Source organism: Hemiscyllium ocellatum, chromosome 6 (genome assembly GCF_020745735.1).
Source record: "Hemiscyllium ocellatum isolate sHemOce1 chromosome 6, sHemOce1.pat.X.cur, whole genome shotgun sequence".
NCBI classification, from domain to species: domain Eukaryota; kingdom Metazoa; phylum Chordata; class Chondrichthyes; order Orectolobiformes; family Hemiscylliidae; genus Hemiscyllium; species Hemiscyllium ocellatum.
The window spans coordinates 121,123,326-121,147,006 of NC_083406.1; the positions used below are offsets into that span (position 1 = coordinate 121,123,326).

Sequence of the window (23,681 nt, forward strand, 5' to 3'; positions counted from 1 at the left end):
TCTTCAGAATTTTTTTTATTTTTGAAAGTATCTGAAAGAACAAAACGAACTAAAGAGGTTGTTGATTCGCCCAGATTTCAGCTGCCAGCTGGGCTAGGCTGGTGTTGGCCAAGCTGGTTAGCTCGCAGTCGCTGGTATTCTGCCATGCACTGTTTGAAGTCATGCACAGAGCGCTGACACTGCCGCCAGTCCTGGTGTTCTGCCATACAGTCCTGTACAGCTCGATGGAAGCTAGCACACCCCGTCCTAGAAATCATCTGATCCACAGGATCCTCCTCCTCCTCCTCCTCTGACTTCCTGCTCCAGTTGTGACCTCGGGAGTTAGGAGCCGTCATTTCTGGAAACCCCTGCAGCCTGCAAAAGTTAAATATTGTTTTTTATTCATCAAAATGAATAGGGCCACTCACAGCTCATACCTCTCCTGCTTCACCACCTCATGGGAGCCCCATAGACCGTGGCTCAAGGATTGAAATGTAGGGTCAGGGTCAAACGGTAGGCAGATTTGAGGTGAGAGATGGGGGAAGCAGAGTTACAAATCGAAATTAAGTGTTCAGTCATTATTAGGAGTTCAGTTTAGAGGAGGTTAGGGGTTACAAGTTAACCAGGAAAGCCCTAAAGAGAGAGCTAAGAAGAGCCAGGAGGGGACATGAGAAATCACTGGCAGATAGTATCAAGGAAAACCCGAAAGCTTTCTATAGGTACATCAGGAATAAAAGAATGACTAGAGAAAGATTAGGGCCAATCAAGTTGTGATTGTACGCAGAGTCCGAGAGGTAGGGGATGTGCTAAATGAATATTTTTCATCAGTATCCACACTGGAAAAAGACAATGTTGTTGAGGAGAATATGGAGATACAGGCTATTAGACTGGACAGGATTGACATTCATGAGGAAGTGTTAGCAATTCTGGAAAGTGTGAAAATAGTTAAGTTCCCTGGGCCGGCTGGGATTTATCCTCGGAAGCCAGGGAGGAGAATGCAGAGCTTTTGGCTTTAATCTTTATGTCATCACTGTCTAGAGGAATAGTGCCAGAAGACTGAAGGATAGCAAATATTGCTCCTTTGTTCAAGAGGGGGAGTAGAGACAACCCTGGTAATTATAGGCCAGTCAGCCTTACTTCAGTTGTGGGTAAAGTGTTGCAAAAGGTTATAAGAGATAGGATTTATAATCAGCCAGAGAGGAATAAGTTGATTAGCGATAGTCAACACGATTTTGTGAAGGGTAGGTCGTGCCTCACAAACCTCATTGAGTTCTTTATGACGGTGACCAAACAGGTGGATGAGGGTAAAGCAGTTGATGTGATGTATATGGATTTCAGGAAGGCATTTGATAAAGTTCCCCATGGTAGGCTATTGCACAAAATACAGAGGCATGGGATTGAGGGTAATTTAGCAGTTTGGATCAGAAATTGGCTAGATGAAAGAAGACAGTGGTGGTTGATGGGAAATGTTCATCCTGGAGTTCAGTTACTAGTGGCGTATCACAAGGATCTGTTTTGGGGCCACTGCTGTTTGTCATTTTTATAAATGACCTAGACAAAAGCGTAAAAGGCTGAGTTAGTAAACTTGCAGATGACACTAAGGTCGGTGGAGTCATGGATAGTGTTGAAAGATGTTGCAGGTTACAGAGGGACAAAGATAAGCTGAAGACCTGGGCTGAGAGGTGACAAATGGAGTTGAATGCGGAAAAGTGTGATATGATTCAATTTGGAAGGTGTAACAGGAATACAGAGTACTGGGCTAATGGTAAGATTCTTGGTAGTGTGGATGAACAGAGATCTCGGTGTCATGTACATAGATCCCTGAAAGTTGTCACCCTGGTTGATAGTGTTATTAAGAAGGCGTACAGTGTGTTAGCTTTTATTGGTAGAGGGATTGAGTTTCGGAGCCATGAGGTCATACTGCAGCTGTACGAAACTCTGGTGCGGCCACACATGGAATCTTGCGTACAATTCTGGTCAGTGCATTATAGGAAGGATGTGGAAGCTTTAGAAAGGATTCAGAGTAGATTTACTAGGATGTTGCCTGGTATGGAGGGAAGGTCTTATGAGGAAAGGCTGAGGGACTTTAGGCTGGTGTGCGTTAGAGAGAAGGTTGAGAGGTGACTTAATTGAGACATACAAGACAATCAGAGAGTTAGATAGGTGGACAGGGAGAGCCTTTTACCTCGGATGGTGATGGCTAGCACGAGTGGACATAGCCTTAAATTGAGGGGTGGTTTCCTTACTCAGAGAGTAGTATGGACACGGCACACCCTGCCTACAACTGTAGTAGACTCACCAACTTTAAGGGCATTTAAATGGTTATTGGATAAACATGTGGATGATAATGGAATAGTGTAGGATAGATGGGCTTCAGATTGGTTCCACAGGTCGGCACAACATCGAGGGCCGAAGGGCCTGTACTGCGCTGTAATGTTCTAGGTTGTTTTGGGAGGAGTTAGGCTTAAGGTTAATGTCAAGAGTTGGGAGTCAGAGGTAAGGGCTGAAGTGATGGTCAGGGGTTAGAGTTCATTAACAGAGGTTCGGGGAGAAACCAGGGTTAAAGATCTGTAACCCACCTCTGGAAGACGGGCTGAAGAATCACTGACCTGAGGCCCAGATCTGACCCGGTGTTACTTTAAATTTTTACCCGCCCCAGGATGCGGGTGTGCAACAGCAGAAATGCTCCGAGTAAACGGTATGTGCAATATTCGGGTAGCCGCGTGTACTTCCGGTACCAAGGAATATAAAATCAGCAAAACAAACCATTTTTGATAAAGTTAAAAATCACAAACACCAGGTTATGGTCCAACAAGTTTATTTGGAAGCACTGCTTCTTCAGCAGGTGGTTGTGAAGCAGCTTTTTGAAAGATAGTGCTTCCAAATAAACCTGTTAGACTATAAACTTTGTCCACCCCAGTCCAACACCGGCACCTCCACATCATTTCTGATAAAGAGTAATCACAACTGTGTTTTCTCTCTCTACAAATGCTGCCGCACTTGGTGCGTTTGTCCAGCCCTTTGTGTTTTATTTGGCAAACTCCAGTTGGGGCCCAATTAGGGATATATATAAATTAAAAGAGAAATTGCTGGGGAAAATAACTCTGACAGCAGCCGTGGAGAGAAGGCAAGGTTAATGTTTCACGTTTAGTCAGCTTTCTTCAGAATTGATTTTAGTCCTGAAAAGGCTGGTGTTTGCGCTGACGATGGCGGGGCGGGAGTAAGGGGTAAATAATAGGTGGGGATGGAGCCCACAGAGACAGAGAAAAACAGAAAAGGTCAGTTTGGCACACAGACCTCGTTGTCTCATTTCTACATCTTCCCAACTGTGTTTTTTTTCCTCCACCTATCGTTTATTCTTCGCCTCCACATCTTCAGCATAAATAACAACCTTTAACATCAGTTCTGAGGAAGGGTCAATCGACCCGAATCTTTAACTCGGAATTCTCTCCAAGATGTTGCCAGATCTGCTGCAACTTCTGCTTTTGTTTCTGAACCGAGAATAAAATGGACTTTCTCAGGTAGAAAAGGCGCCAATAGTCTGCTTTCTTTTTGCCCGTCCCGTCCCGTCCCGTCCCTATTGTCTCTCCCAGGCCACTGGGGAGCACATTCTGGGGCCTCAGGCTCTGGGCATCAATGGAAGGCGGCTGTTCCCAGAGAGCACCGCGGCTGGGAAAGTCGTCTATCTCCGGTGCAGGAGGCGCTACTCCCGGGGACCTGCCGCCGCACCGAGCGATCTCACCTCAAAGAATCAAATACCGAAAGGTTCCGGCGACCGAAACCAAAGTAGCCTTCTTCTGACAATCTCTCGGTTTCGGTTTAAAGAAAAACACACCCCCGTCAACAACAATGGCCGACAAACATTATGACTTCCGGTACTACCACCATCAAGTTCCCTGCCCCACCGGAAACATGAGTCTCCGGAAAAAGAGTCCGGGTGACAGTGTGAAACCTTGGTCATTCACAGCTCCTAATCTCCCTATAATCTCTCTATGCACTGTCATTATTATCTCTTTATTGCTACCTTTGCTTCTGGAGCCTTGACTCACCTTCTCTCAGCCTAGTATAAATACCTCCCCATTTCTCCCCTTTTTGTTAGCTTTGACAAAAGGTCAGTTAGACTCAAAACATCAGCTTAGTGGGCTAGTGTAGGTTAGGTGGGCTTGGGTTGGCGCAACATCGAGGGCCAAAGGGCCTGTACTTTTCTATGTTCTATGTTCTTTTCTCTCCTTACAGATGCTGCCAGACCTGCTGAGATTTTCCAGCATTTTCTCTTTTGGTTCTGGGTGACAGTGTGTTAAGAGTTTTTTGGACAACAGGCACAAACAGATGACAAACACACTCTTGATGGGCCGTCTGCTGTAATGAATTGGGATATTAACTTAAATGGTGTGTCATTGGATAAATATAAACCAAGGATTGCCAAAGACCTGAAACAAAAACAGAAACCACTGGAGAACCCCTCAGCGGGTCTGTGGAGAGAGAAAGCAGAGTCTGTTGAGCTATAACCTGGTGTTGTGTGACTTTTAACTTTGTAAAAGTGAGGACTGCAGATGCTGGAAACCAGAGTTTAGTTCAGAGTGATGCTGGGAAAGCACAGCATCCGAGGAGCAGGAAAATCAACATTTCAGGCAAAAGCCCTTCATCAGGAATAGAGGCAGGGAGTCTCCAGGGTGGAGAGACTCATCTGACCCTTTAACTTTGTCCACCCCAGTCCAACACCTGCACCTCCACATTATGACTACCATTCTTGCAGTGAGACTCTCCTCAGCTTCAACGTCTGAGGGTGGAGTTGCTGCGGTAGGCAATGTAGATCCAGAGGTCCCATAGTCCTCTGAATCGTCCAGAGCAGAGATTCCTGAGGGGCCTAGAGGTGGGTCTTCCTCCATCTGGGTACTTCCTGGCACTGCCCTCTTTCCTTGTGGGAGGGGGGCATCTAGAGTGTGCACCACATTTGCCATCACCTTCCAGCTGTGCACACCCCAGAATAGCAGTATTTCTGCGAAAATATCATTAAAAGGGGGGAATGGGAAATTAAAACAGAATTTAAGACAATGTCCACTTAGTCCATTTCACGTCTCTGAGTTCGAGGGCCTGATCCCCATTAGATAGATAATTTAGATATTAAGATGCCTCAAAATGGAACCCCCATACTTATCCATGTTAAACTCTTATCTGCCAAAATTTGGCTCATTCACCTGGTAAGAAGACTCTAAGCATGTCTGCCCTCCCCCCACCTTATCCCAGTTCTAACCTTCCAGCTCAGCACCATCCTCATGACCTGTCCTACCTGCCAATCTCCCTTCCCACCTATCCGCTCCACCCTCCTCTCTGACCTATCACCTTCATCCCCAGCCCCATCCACCCATTCTACTCTCTACTACCTTCTCTCCAGAACCGCACCCCCCCCCCCCCCAACCACCACTTATCTCTCCACCATGGAGGTGCCCTACCTCCATTCCTGATGAAGGGCTTTTGCCTGAAATGTCAATTTTCCTGTTCCTCGGATGCTGCCTGATCTCACTTTCTCCTGTTTAAAATATAGTCTCTTTCCAAACACAATTAATCACTTCCCATTTCTCTGCATTAAATTTCATCTGCCACCCATCTGCCCATTTCACCAATCTACCAATGTCCTTTTTAAAGTTCTACATTATCCTCCTCATTGTACATATTACATGCACACTTCATACCAACTACAAAATTCAGAATCGTTCCCTGGACACCAAGATCTAGGTCTTGATTTTAAATGAGAAAAGCAAGAGGAGCAGCACCAACTCGCAGAGAACTCCAAAGCTTGTTCTTGGCTGAAAACTATCCACTTGCCATTACTTCCTGTTTCCTATTCCTCAGCTGTCCCAATTACTGTCCCAATGTGGCCTCCTCTACATTGGAGAAACCAAACGCAGACTGGGTGACTGCTTTGCAGAACACCTCTGGTCCGTGTACAAGCATGGCTCTGACCTTCCCATAGCCAGTCATTTTAACACAGTGACCTGCTCACATGCCCATGTGTAGTCCTCAGTATGCTGCAGTATTCCAGTGAATCACAGCGCAAACTGGGAGGAACAATATCTCATTGTTGTGGTTCTTTTCGCCGAGCTGGGAATTTGTGTTGCAGACGTTTCGTCCCCTATCTAGGTGACATCCTCAGTGCTTGGGAGCCTCCTGTGAAGCGCTTTGGTTCCTGTACAGAAGCACTTCACAGGAGGCTCCCAAGCACTGAGGATGTCACCTAGGCAGGGGACGAAACGTCTGCAACACAAATTCCCAGCTCGGCGAACAGAACCACAATGAGCACCCGAGCTACAAATCTTCTCCCAAACTTTGAACAATATCTCATCTTCAGACAGGCACTTTACAATCTTCTGGACTTAATATTGAGTTCAACACCTTTAAGTTGTGCATCCCCTCCCATTCCTTCCCTTTCTTTTACCTTTACTGGATGTAGGGGTGGCATGGTGGCACAGTGGTTAGCACTGCTGCCTCACAGCTCCAGAGCGCAGGGTTCAATTCTCACCTTGGGCAACTGTCTGTGTGGAGTTTGCACATTCTCCCTGTGTCAGCATGGGTTTCCTCCGGGTGCTCTGGTTTCCTCCCACATTCCAAAGATGTGCAGGTAAGGTGAATTGGCCATGCTAAATTGCCCACAGTGTTAGGTGAATGGGGTAAATGTAGGGGAATGGGTCTGAGTGGGTTGCTCTTTGGAGGGTCAATGTGGACTTGTTGGGCCGAAGGGCCTGTTTCCACACTGTGAGTAAGTAATCTATTCTCTATCGCCATTCCACTCTCTCCTCTGCACGCCAGTGGGACTGTGGTTCTTTCTAGGAGAAAGTGAGGACTGCAGATGCTGGAGATCAGAGCTGAAAATGTGTTGCTGGAAAAGCGCAGCAGGTCAGGCAGCATCCAAGGAACAGGAGAGTCGACATTTCAGGCATGAGCCCTTCTTTGGGAAGGGTTCTTTCTAGTCTGGCAGTTAGACACACCATTGTTCTGCTATTGTCACATTCTGGTCACTTAATCGGAACTATCAACAGCCTTTCTGCCACAGCACTACACCCTCGCCCCAATATTGCCTCCTTCACACTTCACATCAGTTCTGATGAAGAGACACCTGGACTCTCTCTCAATGGATACTGCCTGAACCGCTATGATCTTCAGCATGTTTTGATTTTCAGTACGGATTCCAGCATCTGCAGTAATTTACTCCTTCTCAGGAGTTTACTTTTATTTGAGTGCACGCACATCTCCATAAAAGAGAGAGAGAGAGAGAGATTGAGAGGTACCAAGTAGTGCTGTAGTCCAGTCGATGTGTCTGCAACACAGGGTGACAGTTTCACTGTGAGGAGTTGATCATTTGAACTGAGGTGAGGAGAGTGTCTTCACTGATCGGGCTGTGAAATACTTTATCCCAAAGAGCTGAGGGGTTTCAAGCCATTGAGTTAATTGAACATGGTGGTCTTGATCCATTGTTGGAATTGAGGGAAATCAGGACAAATGGGATGGGGGGGGGTGATGGATGATGTTGAGGTGAAAGGTCAGCCATGATTTGGTTGAATTATGGAACAGGCTAGAGGGGCAGAATGGCCAAGTCTAGCTGCCTTTCTGCTATCTCTCTCCATCTCTGTTGCCTCAGTTAAATCAAATTGTGATACAGTCGATCAAAAAATAGACCGAGTAAAGCACACACAAATGAAGATAATCTCAAAGATAAACTATGATTATTTATTATAATTCAAAGAGGTTTCATACATTGCAGTTCATTTAAAACCATGGAGAGAACAGAGAGGCGACATTAGTGAATGGGACTGAGCCCTACCAATCCACCGTACAAAAAGACAAGACATTGAAGATACAACTGTCCCTTTGGCACATAGCCTCTGCCATTGGGTATTCATTAATACCAACACTGATTGTATTATCAAACAGGAATCACAGAAACTCTATCTGCATAATAAATTAAGAAACAAGGCATTTGTTTCATCAATAAAAATAAAAGTGATGTTCTTAATAGTAATAACAACGCTAAAGGAGCCTCAAACTTCTTGTAACTGGCAAAGAATTGTTATTAAAAGTACAATCGTTGTCTTTTCAGTTGATTTAAGCAGTTGGTCCCTGTTACAGCCACACAGCCATATACTGTACATACTACACCTTGAGCATGGAGTTACACAGGGCACTTAGAAGCTGCATGGAGATGATGGTGTAGTGGAAATGTCACTGGGATAGTAGTCCAGAATCCCAGGCTCCTGTCTTGAGGCGATGGGTTCAAGTCCCAGTATAGCAGATCGTAGAATTTGAATTCAGTCACTAAATTGGAATGGGAAAGCTAGTCTCAGTAATGACAGTTACAAGACTATTATTGACTGGTGAATCTGATTCACTAATGTCCCTTAGGGAAGGAAATCTGCTGCCCTTACCCTGGTCTGGCTTACATGTGACTCCAGACCAACAGCAAAGTGGTTGACTCTTAACTACCTTTTGAAATGGTTGAGCAAACCATTCTGTTCAAGGGCAATTAGGAATGGGGAGCAAAAGACAGATGCCCACTTTCCATAAAGGAAAATCATCTTGTTTTGGACATTAGACTCTTGGGGTGGTCATCAAGAAATATGACTGGGCCTTGAGGCCGGGGTTGGGGTGGTGTAGCAGTGCAATACCTGCTTTGAGTGGCATTAAAGGTCACAGAAACTTGGCATGGACAGACAATGTAAATGAAACATTAGTATGAAGTAATAGAGCGGGTTCAGGCACAATGGACAGACTACCCTCCTTCTATGTCATAATAATTCCGATTCTGTAAAGGGTAAACCTCTAAATGGGGTGCAGCAACAGAGGACAAATCAGCACAAATAGTCAAATGTGACAGGACAGGTTGAGAAGGCAATTAAAAAAGCATTTGGGAGTCTGGGATTATTAACTTGGGCATGGAATATTGGTTCAGCCCCAACTGGAGTACTATGTCCACTTCTGCAGGTCGAGGAGGATGTGAAAGCATTACGGTGCAGAAACAATCTTTGGGAATGGTTCCAGGGATGAGGGATTTCAGCTTCATGAATAGATTGGAGGAGCTGGAATTGTTTACCCTGGAGAAGGGAAGATTGAGTGGAGATTTGATAGCGCCCTTGATTATTTCATGAGGTCTGAACAGAGTAGGCAGGCATGCATGTTACCAACAGGAGACATGATCAGTAAAAGACTCATTGTGGGGAGAATCATTTTAAACAGCGAGTGGTTAGGATCTGGAAGGCACTAACCGTGTGATGGAGGCAGATTCTGTCAAGGCTTTCAAAAGGAAATTAGATATGCATCTGAAGAGAAATAAATAGCAGGGCTACAGGGGGAGGAATAGGTGAGGGGCCAGCCAATCTGCTGCTTCATACAGCTAGCACAGGATTGATGGATTAAACAGCTGTCCTGAAACTGTTTTATGATTCTATGTAATTTATTCTTGAGTTTCTGCTGTCATTAGCACTGTTTCTTAGGGTGATTTCACCCAGGTTCTTGTGGGATAACAGTTGGCATCTCTGGTGAGGTGACTGTGTTGGGCCAAACCCTCAGTAACAAATTCACTCTCGCTGTGAGTTAGACACACAGGGCTGTATCTTAGCTGAAGTCTCTCCCGATGGAGAGTCTCAGATAGAATAGCAATACAGATGGAACGGACTGGAGGGATTGAATGGCCTTGTTTCTGAACTTCCAAAAACAGGCAAAAGCCAAATGCTCAATTTTATTTCCCCATCACTTGATGTACTTTTGTGGGATTGGCCAACACAGATTTCAGCTGTTTGCTGAGGGATTTGCTTCCTGACAGCAAGAGAATGAAATTAAAGTTTATAGACAATTGTCTCTTTTAAATGAATTAACCAAGATGTTGCTTTGTGGTGTGAAAGTAGACATTATTGCTCAGGTCCAGGAAGAAAACAATACAAGCCAGGGAACCTATTTAAAAAAAGCTTCTGAGAGGATCATCAGCTGGGTCAACTTTTATTGCCCATCCCTAGTTACCCCTCAAGAAGGTGGTGATGAGCTACCTTCTGGAACCACTTCCGTCCATGTGATGTAGGATGACCCACAATACCATTAGGGAGGGAGTTCCAGAATTCTGACCTTGAAATTCTGAAGAAAGATGATATATTTCAAAATCCATGGCTTAGAGGCAACTTGTAGATTGTGGCATTCCTGCTACCCTTGTCCATCAAGATGAAAGTTGTCAAAGGTCTGGAAGGTGCTGTCAAAGATGTTTTGGCAAATCTCTGCAGTTTATCTTGTAGATAGTACACACTGCTGCCAGTGAGCATCGATACGAAAGGTGATGAAGGGATTTTGCCCAAAAGGTCGATTTTCCTACGCCTCGGATGCTGCCTGACCTGCTGTGCTTTTCCAGCAACACTCTGATCTAAACATCGATGTGGAAGGACTGAATGTTTAAGTGCACTCTGCTAAGTGAATTGCTTTATCCTGGAAGATGTTAAGCTTCTCGAGTGTTGTCAGACCTGTACCCATCCAGGCAAATGGAGCGTACTCCATCACACTCCTACCTTGTGGCTTGTAGATAGTGGACAGGCTTTGGGGATTCAGGAGGGGAGTTACTTGCTGCAGTATTTCCAGCTTTTAACCTGCTCTTGAGGAATCTGCATTTATATGGTGAGTCCAGTTCAGTTTATGGTCAATGGTAACCCCAGGATGTTGATGATGAGGAATCCCATAATATTAATTGCTACCTTCCCTTTAGCAACAAGTCCTCACAACTGACCAGCAGCCAACCCAGATGAACAGTTGACGTAGTGGAATGTAGAGCCAATGAAAGTCACTCTTTACATGTCCTTGGACACCATCTACAGCAACTTACAATCATTATCACTCTTATATAGGAAAAAGCCAATAGGGAACAGCATGCTCAATGCCAGCTTAAACAATAAGCTTGCCACAAAATGACAAAGATGGCACTATTTTAAAGTTTATATTAGACTGGTACAGTATGATCTCATGTTGCTAAACTTCAAATCCAGTATTTTGGTTCCTAGAATAAAGTTTTGATTTACTTTTCAGTGCACATTATTATGAGTGATCTTAGGTCTGACATGTTTCTCTACTCATTTCAGCTTTTAACATAATCTAATCCCACATTGGGAAAAATGTATTGCTCCTTCTCCATATGGGCTGCACCAAATACCCCCAGAACAAGGGCAACAGAAGTTAATTATAGAGTAAAGCTTCCTCTACTCTTTTAGACTGAGAGGAAAGCTTCCTGTACTGTTTTACTGAAGGTAAAGCTCTGTTCTGATTGTCCCCACCAAACATTCCCAGGATAGAAACAGTTACAGCATATGTGTATGACAGTGAAGCTTTCTGTACTCAATTAAACAGAAAATAAATGTCCCTCAACACTGTCTCCATCAAACACTCCCTGGACTGGGACAACAAAGGGTTAGGTTCCAAATTAAGCTCCCTCTACTCTTAAAAACTGAAAGTAAAGCTACCTCTACACTGTAGCCATCAAACATTACTGGGACAGGGATGGCTCAGGATCGGATACAGAGTAAAGCTGTCTCTATCAAACACTTCCAGGTCAGGGACAGCCTGGGATGAGATACAGAGTAAAGCTCCTTCTACACCATTCCCATCAAACACTCCCAGGACAGGGACAGCCTGGGATGAGATACAGAGTAAAGCTCCTTCTACACCATTCCCAAACACTCCCAGGACAGGGACAGCCTGGGATGAGATACAGAGTAAAGCTCCTTCTACACCATTCCCATCAAACACTCCCAGGACAGGGACAGCCTGGGATGAGATACAGAGTAAAGCTCCTTCTACACCATTCACATCAAACACTCCCAGGTCAGGGACAGCCTGGGATGAGATACAAAGTAAAGCTCCTTCTACACCATTCCCATCAAACACTCCCAGGACAGGGACAGCCTGGGATGAGATACAGAGTAAAGCTCCTTCTACACCATTCCCATCAAACACTCCCAGGACAGGGACAGCACAGGATTACTTGTTAAAATCTCCAGAAAGAAATCCAATTAGGTTTGGAATCTGAAAGTGCAATTTGGTTGAAGATTTAGCCTTGTAAACAATTTGGGGCTATTAGGTGTTGGAGGAAGAGAAGGGGTGCAGAATCACGTCATATTTACCCACATTTCACACCACTCTTTATTGTTCAGTCATGGGGGTAGGGGTGTCACTAAGTGAGCAGGTTGATTGGCCTTGATTTTGCATCATTCTGACATTGTACTTGGTGTGCGTCAGTGAAGAATTTGGTAAAGCGAGTTCGATTCCTAGAGTCATACAGCACAGAAAAGGTCCTTCAGCCCATTGAGTCTGCACTGACATAACCACCACTAAAAGTGGGACCTTGTCAAAAGCTTTACTAAAATCCATATAAATTACATCAACTAAACTTCCCTCATCCAGACATTTGATCATATTTTCAAAAATTTGAACAATTTGTTAGGCATAACCTCCCTCTGTCAAAGCCATGTCAACTATCCTAAATTAACCATTGCTTTTTCGACGGAGTCTTAACTCGCTTCTTCAGAATTTTCTCCAATAATTTCCCTACCAATGATGTGAGGCTCACTGGTCCGTAAGTTCTGGTTCATCTCTACTACTTTTCTTAAAACGTGGAACCACATTGGCTGTCCTTCAGTCCTCTGGCCCTTCCCCCATGATCAGAGAGGAATTAATGTCAGAGCCCATGAAATTTCTTGCCTCGGTTCTCACAGCAGCCTGGGTTGCAATTCATCCAGGCCAGAGGATCTGTCTGTTTTTAAGCCCATCAGGGCACCCAGTGCTTCCCCATTTCCTATGTCAAACTGTCTAAGTTCCTCACAGACCCTTTTCCTGAATTCCCTACCTATATTTTCCTTTTCCAGAGTGACGACCTAAGAGTTGTATTCATTTAATACCCGTCCAACATCCTGCATTTTCACATTAAGGTTGCCCCCTTGATCCCTAATGGACCCTACTCTTTCCCCGATTAACCTTTTCTCTTCAATGTATTTATAAATATGGTGACACTTGCCTCAAGATCTCATTTGGGGAAATGAGGGGGACGGTGGTTGGCACTGTTTGATTGAATCATTCAAGTGAAGCCCCAAGAATGGAGGTGAAGCTAATGTTGTCAACTCTGGTTAATATCTTTTTGGAGTTTGACCCCCCCAAATGCCTTATGAAAAGGAGTCTTCCCCTCCACGCACATGCCTCCTCAGCAACACCCCCCCAAACCTCAACACAAACATTTCTGATAGTCAGACAAGAAAACATTGGAGCAGTAGTAGGCCATTCGGCCCATTGAGTCTGCTTCCCCATTCAATGAGATTGTGGCTGAGCCGATAATCCTCTTCTCCACTTTCCTGCTTTTCCCCATAATCCTTGATTCCCTTCCTGATTAAAAATCTCTCTCTCAGCCTTGAATGGACTTAATAACCCAGCCTCGATAGCCCTCTACAGTAAAAGTTTCTGCAGTTAACAAACAAAATAAATTTAAAAACTAATGCTTCAAAATCAGTGTGATTTTTTTTACCCCTACCCTATGGTTTTTCACTCCCCAGGGGGCTGAGTTCCAATCCCTGTCAGACCACATTCTGAAGTAAGTTGGCCAATTTGTGTACCAAAGTCTTGATCCTCCTCCAAAACCTCTATCTCCTCTACCCACTCCCCCAGAAATCTCCCAACCCACCCCACCCCACCTCTCCCAGATAACCCAAAAAGACTGTGAAGGAACTGACATCATGATTGTACCAGTCTACTGTTTGGAGTCTGTCAGGTTTTGGCCCAAGACTATTGAGAAGCCTCAGTTGTTTTATTGTCTAACAAAAACAAGGAGGAAAATAAACTAACGACAGCAGCTTTTCAGGTGCCGGAGATCACCGTGCCTTGCAGCGATTTGCGTGTCCCCGTGTTTTATCGGTCGTTGTGCTGCGGTGAGTTCACTCCATCTTCATCGTCGTCATTGTCGTCCTTCAGTCCTTTCAGCCTCTGGCGAGCAAAATCCTCAAAAACAATGTCATCATCACTGGAAATGAAAGAGGACTCAAGGTGAGTGAGCTGGTCTTCAGATAACAACCAGAGTCACACTGAAATGATATAAAAGGACATGGGGAACCAGAGCAGGAGATGGCCATTCAGCCCCTTGAGCCTGTTCCACCATTTGATACGAACGTGGCTGATCTCATCTTAGCTTCAATTCCACGTTCCTGCCCAGTTCCCATAACCCTTTAACCCCTTACTAATTCAAATATCTGTCTATCTCCTCAAATTTACTCAATGTTCTGGCATCCACTGGACAAGTGAATTCCACAGATTCATGACCCTGTGAGAGAAACTATTTCTCCTCATCTTTGTTTGAAACCTGCCACCCTTTATCCTAAAACTATGACCTCTTGCTCTAGATTGGCCCACTCCAGGGAATATCTGCTCTACGTAGACTTTATCAATCCCTTCCAGCATCTTCTAAATCTCAATTAGATCTCCTTTCACTCCTCGTCTTTTGCAAATACAGACCTGAATGCTCAAACTCTCCTCTTCCCTGTAATTAATCTCATGAAGACTGAAGAAATGTGGGGTAACTTCTCTGAAAAAGATGTTGTTGGGATACATTGTAGTCAGGTCCACCAGTGCCACTGGAGGATACATTTGTGCTTTGAGAGGTTAGTCATGGCTCACATCAACTCCAGCCTCTCTGATTGCCTTGATCCACTACAGTCCACCTACTGTCACAATCAGTCCATGGCAGACATCATCCCCCTCTGGCCCCACACTCATCTCTTGGACATTTGGATAACAAGGAAACCTGCATCAGACTCCTATTTATTGACTTTAGCTCCACCTTCAAGACCATAATTCCAACAAAACACACCTCCAAACTCCAAGAGCTAAGACTCGGATCCATCCACTGCAACTGGATCCTAGACTTCCTGACTCGCAGACTGCAATTAGTAAGAACAGGAGACAACACCCCAACACCAGGACCCTGCAAGGCTGTGTACTCAACCCCTTATTAAACTCCTTCTACACTCACAACTGTGTGGCCAAATTCTAATGCTGTTTACAAATTTGCTGATGACACCAAGTGTGCTGGATCTCAAACAATGACAGGACGTGGTACAGGAAAGAGATAGACAGCTGGATGGTATGGGGTAAAGACCACAATCACCCCCTCAATGTCAATAAAATGAAAGAGCTGATCACCAACTTCAGGAAGTGGAGTGGACGACATGCCCCATCTGTATCAATGGTGCTTAGGTAGAGGTAGTCGAGAGCTTCAAATTCTTGGGAGCAAATATCACCCAATAATCTATCCTGGTCCATCCATTTTGATGCTACAGTCAAGAAAGCACACAAGCGTCTCTACTTCCTTAGAAGGGTAGGGACATTCAACACATTCACAATGAGCCCCACCTATTTTTGTAGATGCACCACAGAGAGCATCCTATCCAGATACACCACAGCTTGGTATGGCAACTGTTCTGCCCAGAACAAGAAGAAATTATGGAGAGTTGAGAACCCAGCCCAGTCCATCACACAAAGCAGACTTCCATTCATTGATTCCGCCTACAATTTCCACGGCCTTGGGAAAACAGCCAACATAATCAAAGACCCCGCCCACCCTGGTTATACTCTCTTCCATTGGGAGGAAGATACAAAAATTTGAAAACACTTACCAACAGATTTAAGGACAGCTTCTTCCCCAATGTTTTCAGATTTCTGAATGGTCCTCTCATATATTAGAGTTGATCTTTCGCTGCACCTACTGTGTAACTATAACACTATATTCTGCCTCTGTTCTGTTACCCTGATGTACTTACGCAAGGTATGATTTGGATAGTACGCAAAACAATACTTTTTACTGTATATTGGTACATGTGGCAATAATAAATCAAATCAAATCAAATCAACATTGGGAGGGTGTCTTGCCACCAATCCTTCATGTTGGTATGATTTTTGTTACTGATACCTAGTGAGAAAAAATGCCTTTTCAAAATCTTTAGCAGATGAGGGGCACAAGTCTTGTTCAATAGAATATGTTCATTTCAAAGAATCACTGAATTATTACAGTACAGAGCCGGTCCATCATGCCTGCACTATGATCTAACCTAGTTCTATTCCCCAGTGTCAATCTCCTGCCCTTTCCCCATCTCTGCACACAATTTCTATCCAATATTTCTCTGGAAAGCCTCAATTGAGCCTGCCTCCACCACATTTCCAGGCAGTGCACTCCCAGACCCTAACTACTCTCATGGTGAAAAATGTATTTTTTTTCCTTGCACCACCCGTGCTTCATTTGCAAATTACTTTAAAGCTATGACTCCTCCTTCTTGTTCCTTACATAAGCTATTTACAGGTGAGTATCATTAAATCTGAGATCAATGCAAGACTCTTTTAAGACCTGAAGCTAGGCTCTGGAGTAAGCTTGGCTCATTTGAACTGAGCACTGGCAAACTCCCAGGAACTTTCTATCCAGATGAGTGGACCTTATCTTGTGATGTCAGTTAACTAACTCTAACCAGTTAACCTAACCAGACACCAATCCCCGGATGCAACAGCTCACTGAACATGATCTATCAGTGCTTTTAAGACCATTTAAAAGAATTCCAATTGTCAACCGAGGTTTTGATAAGAGTTTTGACCATGAGAAGATATTTTCATTTATTCTCTGAAGAGGTATACCAGACCCAAAATGTTAACTCAGTTTCTCCCTCTACAGATGCTGCTAGACCCCCTGAGTTTCTCCAGCATTCTCTGTATTCATTTCCACTTATTCTTGGGGACATGGTCAATTTTTAAAAGATATTCAGCCAAAACAATGCCTGCTAATTGGTTCTTTTTGATAGAATTCCACAGCAGCTCAGAGGGCCAAATGGCCTCCTCCTGCTCCTAATTCCTATGCTACAAACATGTTTTTAATATGGTTAACAGAATTGGAAATTTTCACACTTTTGAAGAGACCAGAACCAGAAGTCATCAATCTGTGATTGTTGATGACTGGTAATGGGACAGAATTATGAATGTGAGCATTATCCCAGTCTTGGGAAAGAGGGAAGGACATAGGATACATTCCAGGAAAAACAAGTTGCATTATCATGTAAGCAACAGTCACACACGTACAGGGTCAAACACAGACACACACACACACACACACACACACACACAGAACCACATTCACGCACATAGACACACACACACACACACACACACACGGACACATTCATACACAGACATACACACTCACATACACATACACCCACACAGACACACGGTGCACACAATGTTTATTGAAGACACATATGGATCCAGTTTTAAGCAGAAATGATGAGCAACGTACTTGGTGTCAAACTCGATCAGGTTGGTGTCAATGGGAACCTCATTCTCAGGAACTGTAGAAAGAAGAACATTCACACATCAGGCACTGAGTGTTCAATTTGCTGATTCTTCTGGAGATTTTGGAATCTCATTTTGTTCTCACTAAAACAGCCAACAAGAGGCCATCAGCAGCTCCTCCTATGTCCCAAATTCTTTGCTCCTCCACCTCCTACCACCCCGTCCTCTCCACTTCACCTACCTCCCCCTTTTATGACCCCTCTCTCACATTTCTCCTTCCCAACCTCCCGGTATATACAATGAGGAGCAGGAGTAGGCCATTCTGCCCATGGATAAGATCATGGCTGATCTGAAAGTGGCCTCAACTTTATATTCCTGCCTGTCCCCAAAAATCCTTTGACTTCTGTCAGTCAGGAAATTCCCCCTCCCACCAGCTCCCTCTTTTTCTTTTCCCAACCTCCTCCTCCTTTCCCCTCCCTTTGCCTTTTCTCTGCCTCTTGCTCCTCTCTCCATTCCCCTTCCAGCCACTTCACAACTTCTTCCCAGCCATTACTCTTCCTGTTTCATTACTCATTCACTCCCTCAAGTCAGAGCCGAATGAATGTTTGGTCAATGAAGCAACAAAGGGCTAATGGAAAAAGTTGAGGACTGCAGATGCTGGAGAGTCAGAGATGAGAAGTGTGGCGCTGGAGAAGTGCAGCAGGTCAGGCAGCATCCGAGGAACAGGAGAGCCGATGTTTCGGGCATAAACCCTTCATCAGGAATGAATGGAATGGAAAAATTACTGGCTAATAATTCAGAGGTTCAGGTTAATGTTTTGGGGACATGGGTTCACACCCCATCACAGTAAACAACAGAGTTTACACTTAATGAATAAATCTGGAATTGAAAGCTAATCTCACTGACGGTGACCATGAACCTGTCAATTGTTGTAAAAATCCATCTAGTTCACAAATGTCATTTAGGGAAGGAAATCTGCCATCCTTACCTGGACTGCTCTGCTCCACTGCCATAGTAATTTCTGAAGAAGGGTCACTGGGCTCAAAATGTTAACTCTGTTCCTCTACCCACCCATGCTGCCAGACCTGCTGAGTTTCTCCAGCCATTTCTGTTTTTTGCCACAACGATATGATGGACTCCTAATCGCCCTCTTGAAGTGGCAAAGCAAGTCACTCACTTTGAGGGAAATTAGGGATGGACAACAGACTCTGGCTTTGACAGTGATCCCCAAACCTCAGAGTCATAGAGTCACACAGCACAGAAACAGACCCTTAAGTTCAACCAGTCCGTACCGACCACAATCCCAAACTAAACTAGTCCCACCTGCCTGGGCTTGACACATACCCCTCCAAACATTTCTTATTTATGTACTTATCAAAACGTCTTTTAAATGTTGTAACTGTACCCACATCCACCATCGTCTCTGGAAGTTCACTCCACACACGAACCACTCTGTGTAAAATAAAAATTGCTCCTCTTGTTCTTTTTAAATCTTTCTCCTCTCACCTTAAAAAAAATACGCCCCCTAGTCTTGAAATCCTTCCAGCTGAGGGAAAAGACACCTACCATTCACTTTATCTATGCCCCTCATGATTTTCTAAACCTCTATAAGGCCACTCCTCAACCTCCTAAGCTCCACTGAAAGTAGTCCCAGCCTATCCACCCTCTCCCCATAACTCAAACTCTCCATGGCCAGCAACATTCTGGTAAATCTTTTCTGAACCCTCTCCAGCTTCATAATATCCTTTCTGGAATCGAAAAATAACAGAAAGCTTTCTGAATAGCAGACCATGCCCAACTGCTGAATAGCCCACTCCTGCTACTGCTTCTTATAATCTCCTCATGAGATCACAGAATTGTTATGGGACAGAAGGAGGCCATTTGGCCCACTGCACTTGTACTCATCTTGTTGTCTAGAGCCAATTTCCTGCCTTTTCCAATACCCCTGCATCCCATTTCTATCCAAACAGCTATCCAATGCCCCCTTGAATGCATCAGTTGATCCTACCTCTATCACATTTCCAGGGAGTGTGTTCCAGACCCTAACTACTCGCCGGGTGTGAGATTAGGATATCTACATTAAAATTCCTTATGTGAAGCACCTTATGATTTTTATCTCTTCACTAAAAGTGCCATCCAACTGCAAATTTTGGTGGATCAACTCCGTAGCTCAAAGTTGTTTGTTGATATTTTATTTGCAGTTGAGTGTACTGTTTACAGACCTTGTTGTAGTTTTAGTCTCCTTACCTTCTCTGTAGAAAGCCTCTTCCTCTGGCTTAGCGTGCATTAAGGTAAAAGGCAGCTCCACAATCACATCACTGAAAGGCAAGCAGAAGCACAGTCGTTATGTGGTTTGGGAGATGTTGCCCACCAAGTGTTGTCTCACCCACTCTCTGCCCAGCTGGTTCAGTCAGTTGGAAAGAGTCATGCATGGCCAAGTGGGTTCCTGGGTCCAGCACACGGAGCTGAATCTTGAGACATCTGTCACAGATACGCAAGGGGGAAGGGCCATGAACTGAGACCCTCCAGCTCCAGTTCACTCAGCAGCTGGAAAGTGGACAAATCGCTACCATTCCCCCCTCTCCCCACCTTGGGCTGTATGCCCAGTATGTACTGAAACATGGAACTGCCAGCTGTAATGCTGGTACCGTGATAACAGCACTGGACCAGTAATTTCAGGCTAATTCACTGAGGGCATGAATTCAAATCCCACAACAGCAACTGGTGGAATGTATATTTCAATTATTTGTTTTCACAAAGAGGTGGAATCGTAAGAGAGAGGAGCAGAAGTAGACCATTCAGCCCATCAGGTTTGCACCACCATTCATGGTCTGATCTAATAACCTTCATCTCCACTACCCTGTCCTTGCCCCATTACTTTTGATTCCCCGACTGATTAAAAATCGCCCTCTCTCAGCCTTGAATGTACGGAATGACCCAGCCTTGACGGCCCTCTGTGTTAAAGATTCTCTCCCCACTGAGAGAAGAAATTCCTCCTCATCTCTGTCTTAACAGGCGACCCCTTAGTCTGAGATGATACCCTCTAGTCCCGGACTCTCCCACAGGGGGAGTCATTCTGTCAGCAGCTCCCCCTGTCAAGTCCCCTAAGTATCTTGTATTTTTCAATAAGGTCGCCTTTCATACTTCTACTTTCCAAAGAGTAAAGGCCCAAAGTATTGTTGCCAGAATTGAACCCAGTCTCCCACATGTGAGGCAGGGATTCCAGTCACTACACTGTAAGACCATGAGACATTGGAGCTAAAATTAGGCCGTTCAGCCCATTGAGTTTGCTCTGCCATTCAATCATGACTGATAAGTTTCTCATCCTCACTCGCCTGCCTTCTCCCTGTAACCCTTGATCCCCTTGACAACCAAGAATCTATCTATCTCAGTCTTAAATATACTCAATGACCTGGCCTCCACTGGCCAGTCATTCAGTGTGTCATGTACCAAAATGTGCAGGAATGATGCTTAAACTTTGCAGGAAGAAATTATGCAAGAGCCGGAACCTGAGTTTAGGGGCCTCGTTTGTTAGCTCTGTAGTTAAAAGAATAGTGAGTTTAATTCATTGATTGTTCTCGGTGTCTCAGGAAGAGATATAAACTGAAGGAAGAAGTTTCTAGTGAATATGTCGAACTATATCAGAAGAAAACCAGGTGCACCTCTACCAGCCTGAGCAGGGAATAGGACCCATGGTGTTTTTGCAGATAAATTACTTTTTATTTTGTCCAAGCTGACAAGAACTTCCTATTAGTAGTGAGTCCCTTTGCTGATTGTGGTTGATGTTAATGATTCAGATTAAATGTGGGAGGCACAATTGAGAAATTTGCAAAAAGGACACAAAACTCTGGCTGGCTAGTGGATAGTGTGGAGGATGTCTGAAGGATGGTAACAGTGCTTTGGCTGAGTGGGCAGTAAAGTTACAAATAGAGGTCAGTCTGGAGAAGTGTGAGGTTATATATTTAGAAAGTGAGGGACTTTGCATCTCCACCATTCCCTGAAGGTGACAGGACAGGTAGATAGGTTGTCAAAAACTGCAGAAAGATACAGAACAGAGCGATTTGGAAGTCCGCTTTCATGAATCAAAAGCTACACCAAGTAATAGGGAAAGCGAACGGAATATTGGCCTTTACTTCAAAGGGAGTGGGGTATAAATGTAGGGAGGTTTTGCTAAAACTATACAAAACATTAGTTAGACCACAGCTAGAATACTGTGAGTGATTTTGGGTTCCTTATCTAAGGAAAGCTATTGAAAGCAGTTCAGAGATGGTTCACCAGGGAGATAGCAGGTATGGAGGGACTGTCTTATGAGGAGAGGTTGGGCAGCATCCTAGGAGCAGGATTTTCCTGTTCCTCGGATGCTGCCTGACCTGCTGTGCTTTTCCAGCACCACTCTAATCTTGACTCTAATCTCCAGCATCTGCAGTACCCACTTCTGCCTTCTGAGGAGAGGTTGAGTAGGTTGGGCCGGTACTCATTGGAACGTAGAAAAATGACAAATGACCTCAATAAACACAGAAAATTCTTAAAGAACTTGACAGGGTAGGTATGGAAAGGTTGTTTCCCCTTGTGGGAGAGGCTAGGACCAGAGGGTATCATCTCAGAAGAAGTCAGAGATAAGGAGAAATGTCTTCCCTCAGAATCTGTGGAATTCTTTATCTGTGTTGCTAAACATATTCAAGGCTGAGAGAGAAGATGTTTAATTAGAAAGGGAATCGAGTGTTGTGGGCAAAAGCCAGGTAAGTGGAGTTGAGGATTATCAGGTCAGTCATGACAACATTGAATGGTGGAGCAGAATGGCCTATGTTTGCTCTTATGTTTTCTGGTCATATGGTGTAAAGAAGGAACATGGAGTAGTTTCATTTGCTGGGCACGATATTTTGTACAAGATCAGGAATGTAATGCAGGAACTTTACAAGGTATTGGTCAGACCACAGCTGGGGTTCTGTGTACAAGTGTGGTCACCACATTAAAGAAAGGACATAACTGTTCTACAGAGTACACAGAGGAGATATACAAGAATGCTGTCAGAGTTTGAAAATTGTAGTTTCATGGAAAGGTTGGATAAGCTGGAGATGTTTTAATAGAGCTGAAATTGTGTTGCTGGAAAAGCGCAGCAGGTCAGGCAGCATCCAAGGAGCAGGAGAATCGATGTTTTGGATATGAGCCCTTCTTCAGGAATGAGGAGAGTGTGCCAAGCAGGCTAAGATAAAAGGCAGGGAGGAGGGACTCGGGGGAGGGGCGTTGGAAATGCGATAGGTGGAAGGAGGTTAAGGTGAAGGTGATAGGTCGGAGTGGGGGTGGGGGGGCGGAGAGGTCAGGAAGAAGATTGCAGGTTAGGAAGATGGTGCTGAGTTCGAGGGTTGGGACTGAGATAAGGTGGGGGGAGGGGAAATGAGGAAACTGGAGAAATCTGAGTTCATCCCTTGTGGTTGGAGGGTTCCCATGCGGAAGATGAGGCGCTCTTCCTCCAGCCGTCGTGTTGCTATGGTCTGGTGATGGAGGAGTCCAAGAACCTGCATGTCCTTGGTGGAGTGGGAGGGGAAGTTGAAGTGTTGAGCCACGGGGTAGTTGGGTTGGTTGGTCCGGGTGTCCCAGAGGTGTTCTCTGAAACGTTCCGCAAGTAGGCGGCCTGTCTCCCCAATATAGAGGAGGCCACATTGGGTGCAGCGGATGCAGTAAATGATGTGTGTGGAGGTGCAGGTGAATTTGTGGCAGATATGGAAGGATCCCTTGGGGCCTTGGAGGAAAGTAAGGGGGGAGGTGTGGGTGCAAGTTTTGCATTTCTTGCGGTTGCAGGGGAAGGTGCCAGGAGTGGAGGTTGGGTTGGTGGGGGGTGTGGACCTGACGAGGGAGTCACGGAGGGAGTGGTCTTTTCGGAACGCTAATAGGGGAGGGGAGGGAAATATATCCTTGGTGGTGGGGTCCGTTTGGAGGTGGAGGAAATGACGACAGATGATATGATCCTTGGATGCTGCCTGACCTACTGCGCTTTTCCAGCAACACATTTTCAGCTCTGATCTCCAGCATCTGCAGACCTCACTTTCTCCTGGATGTTTTAATAGAACCAAGGAGGCTGAGGGGAGACAACTGAGGTGTACAAGATGATGAGGGGCTTGGATGGAGTGGACAGGGACAACTTGAGTCTCCTTGTGGAGAGGTCAGAGAGCAGGGACATGGAGTTAATGTGATTTGGTCAAGGGTTAGAAGGGACATGAGGAAATACCTTTTCACTCAGGAGGGGACGGGGTGTATGCAATTCTTTGCCCAGTCTGGGGGCTCAGGAGAAACTCATTGAAAAGGAACTTGGATCTGAGCCTGAGGTTCTGGAACTGGGGCTGGGAAGTGGGACAAGAATGAGCAGCTAGCTT

At 44.9% G+C, this 23,681-nt stretch overlaps 2 protein-coding genes across 5 annotated transcripts in view; both read right to left on the reverse strand.

Moving 5' to 3' along the window:
* Positions 1–3,837, reverse strand: LOC132816896 (cytochrome c oxidase assembly factor 4 homolog, mitochondrial). Of its 4 annotated transcripts, none has more exons than XM_060826904.1 (2): positions 3,722–3,837; positions 1–354 (listed from the first exon to the last, which is right to left on the reverse strand). In XM_060826904.1, exon 2 carries the CDS (start codon positions 333–335, stop codon positions 78–80), a length of 258 nt encoding a protein of 85 aa, XP_060682887.1. In that variant the 5' UTR covers positions 336–354; positions 3,722–3,837; the 3' UTR covers positions 1–77. The 4 variants fall into 4 exon arrangements, with proteins under 4 accessions (XP_060682887.1, XP_060682890.1, XP_060682888.1 ...); XM_060826907.1 differs by lacking the exon at positions 3,722–3,837 and adding an exon at positions 3,371–3,695; XM_060826905.1 differs by lacking the exon at positions 3,722–3,837 and adding an exon at positions 2,589–2,670.
* Positions 3,838–13,708: 9,871 nt separating this feature from the next.
* arrb1 (arrestin, beta 1) overlaps positions 13,709–23,681 on the reverse strand; it is a 127,517-nt gene continuing 117,544 nt past the window's right edge. The window contains exons 13-15 of the mRNA XM_060826908.1: positions 19,558–19,628; positions 17,315–17,366; positions 13,709–14,005 (exon numbers count right to left, since the gene is read on the reverse strand). Of these exons, the coding sequence (XP_060682891.1) occupies positions 13,894–14,005; positions 17,315–17,366; positions 19,558–19,628 (235 nt within the window). The 3' untranslated portion in view covers positions 13,709–13,893. The remainder of the gene's footprint in view (positions 14,006–17,314; positions 17,367–19,557; positions 19,629–23,681) is intronic.

Excerpts from the sequence above, each read along its gene's own strand:
- LOC132816896 (XM_060826904.1), bottom strand. The coding sequence starts at position 335 with ATGACGGCTCCTAACTCCCGAGGTCACAACTGGAGCAGGAAGTCAGAG.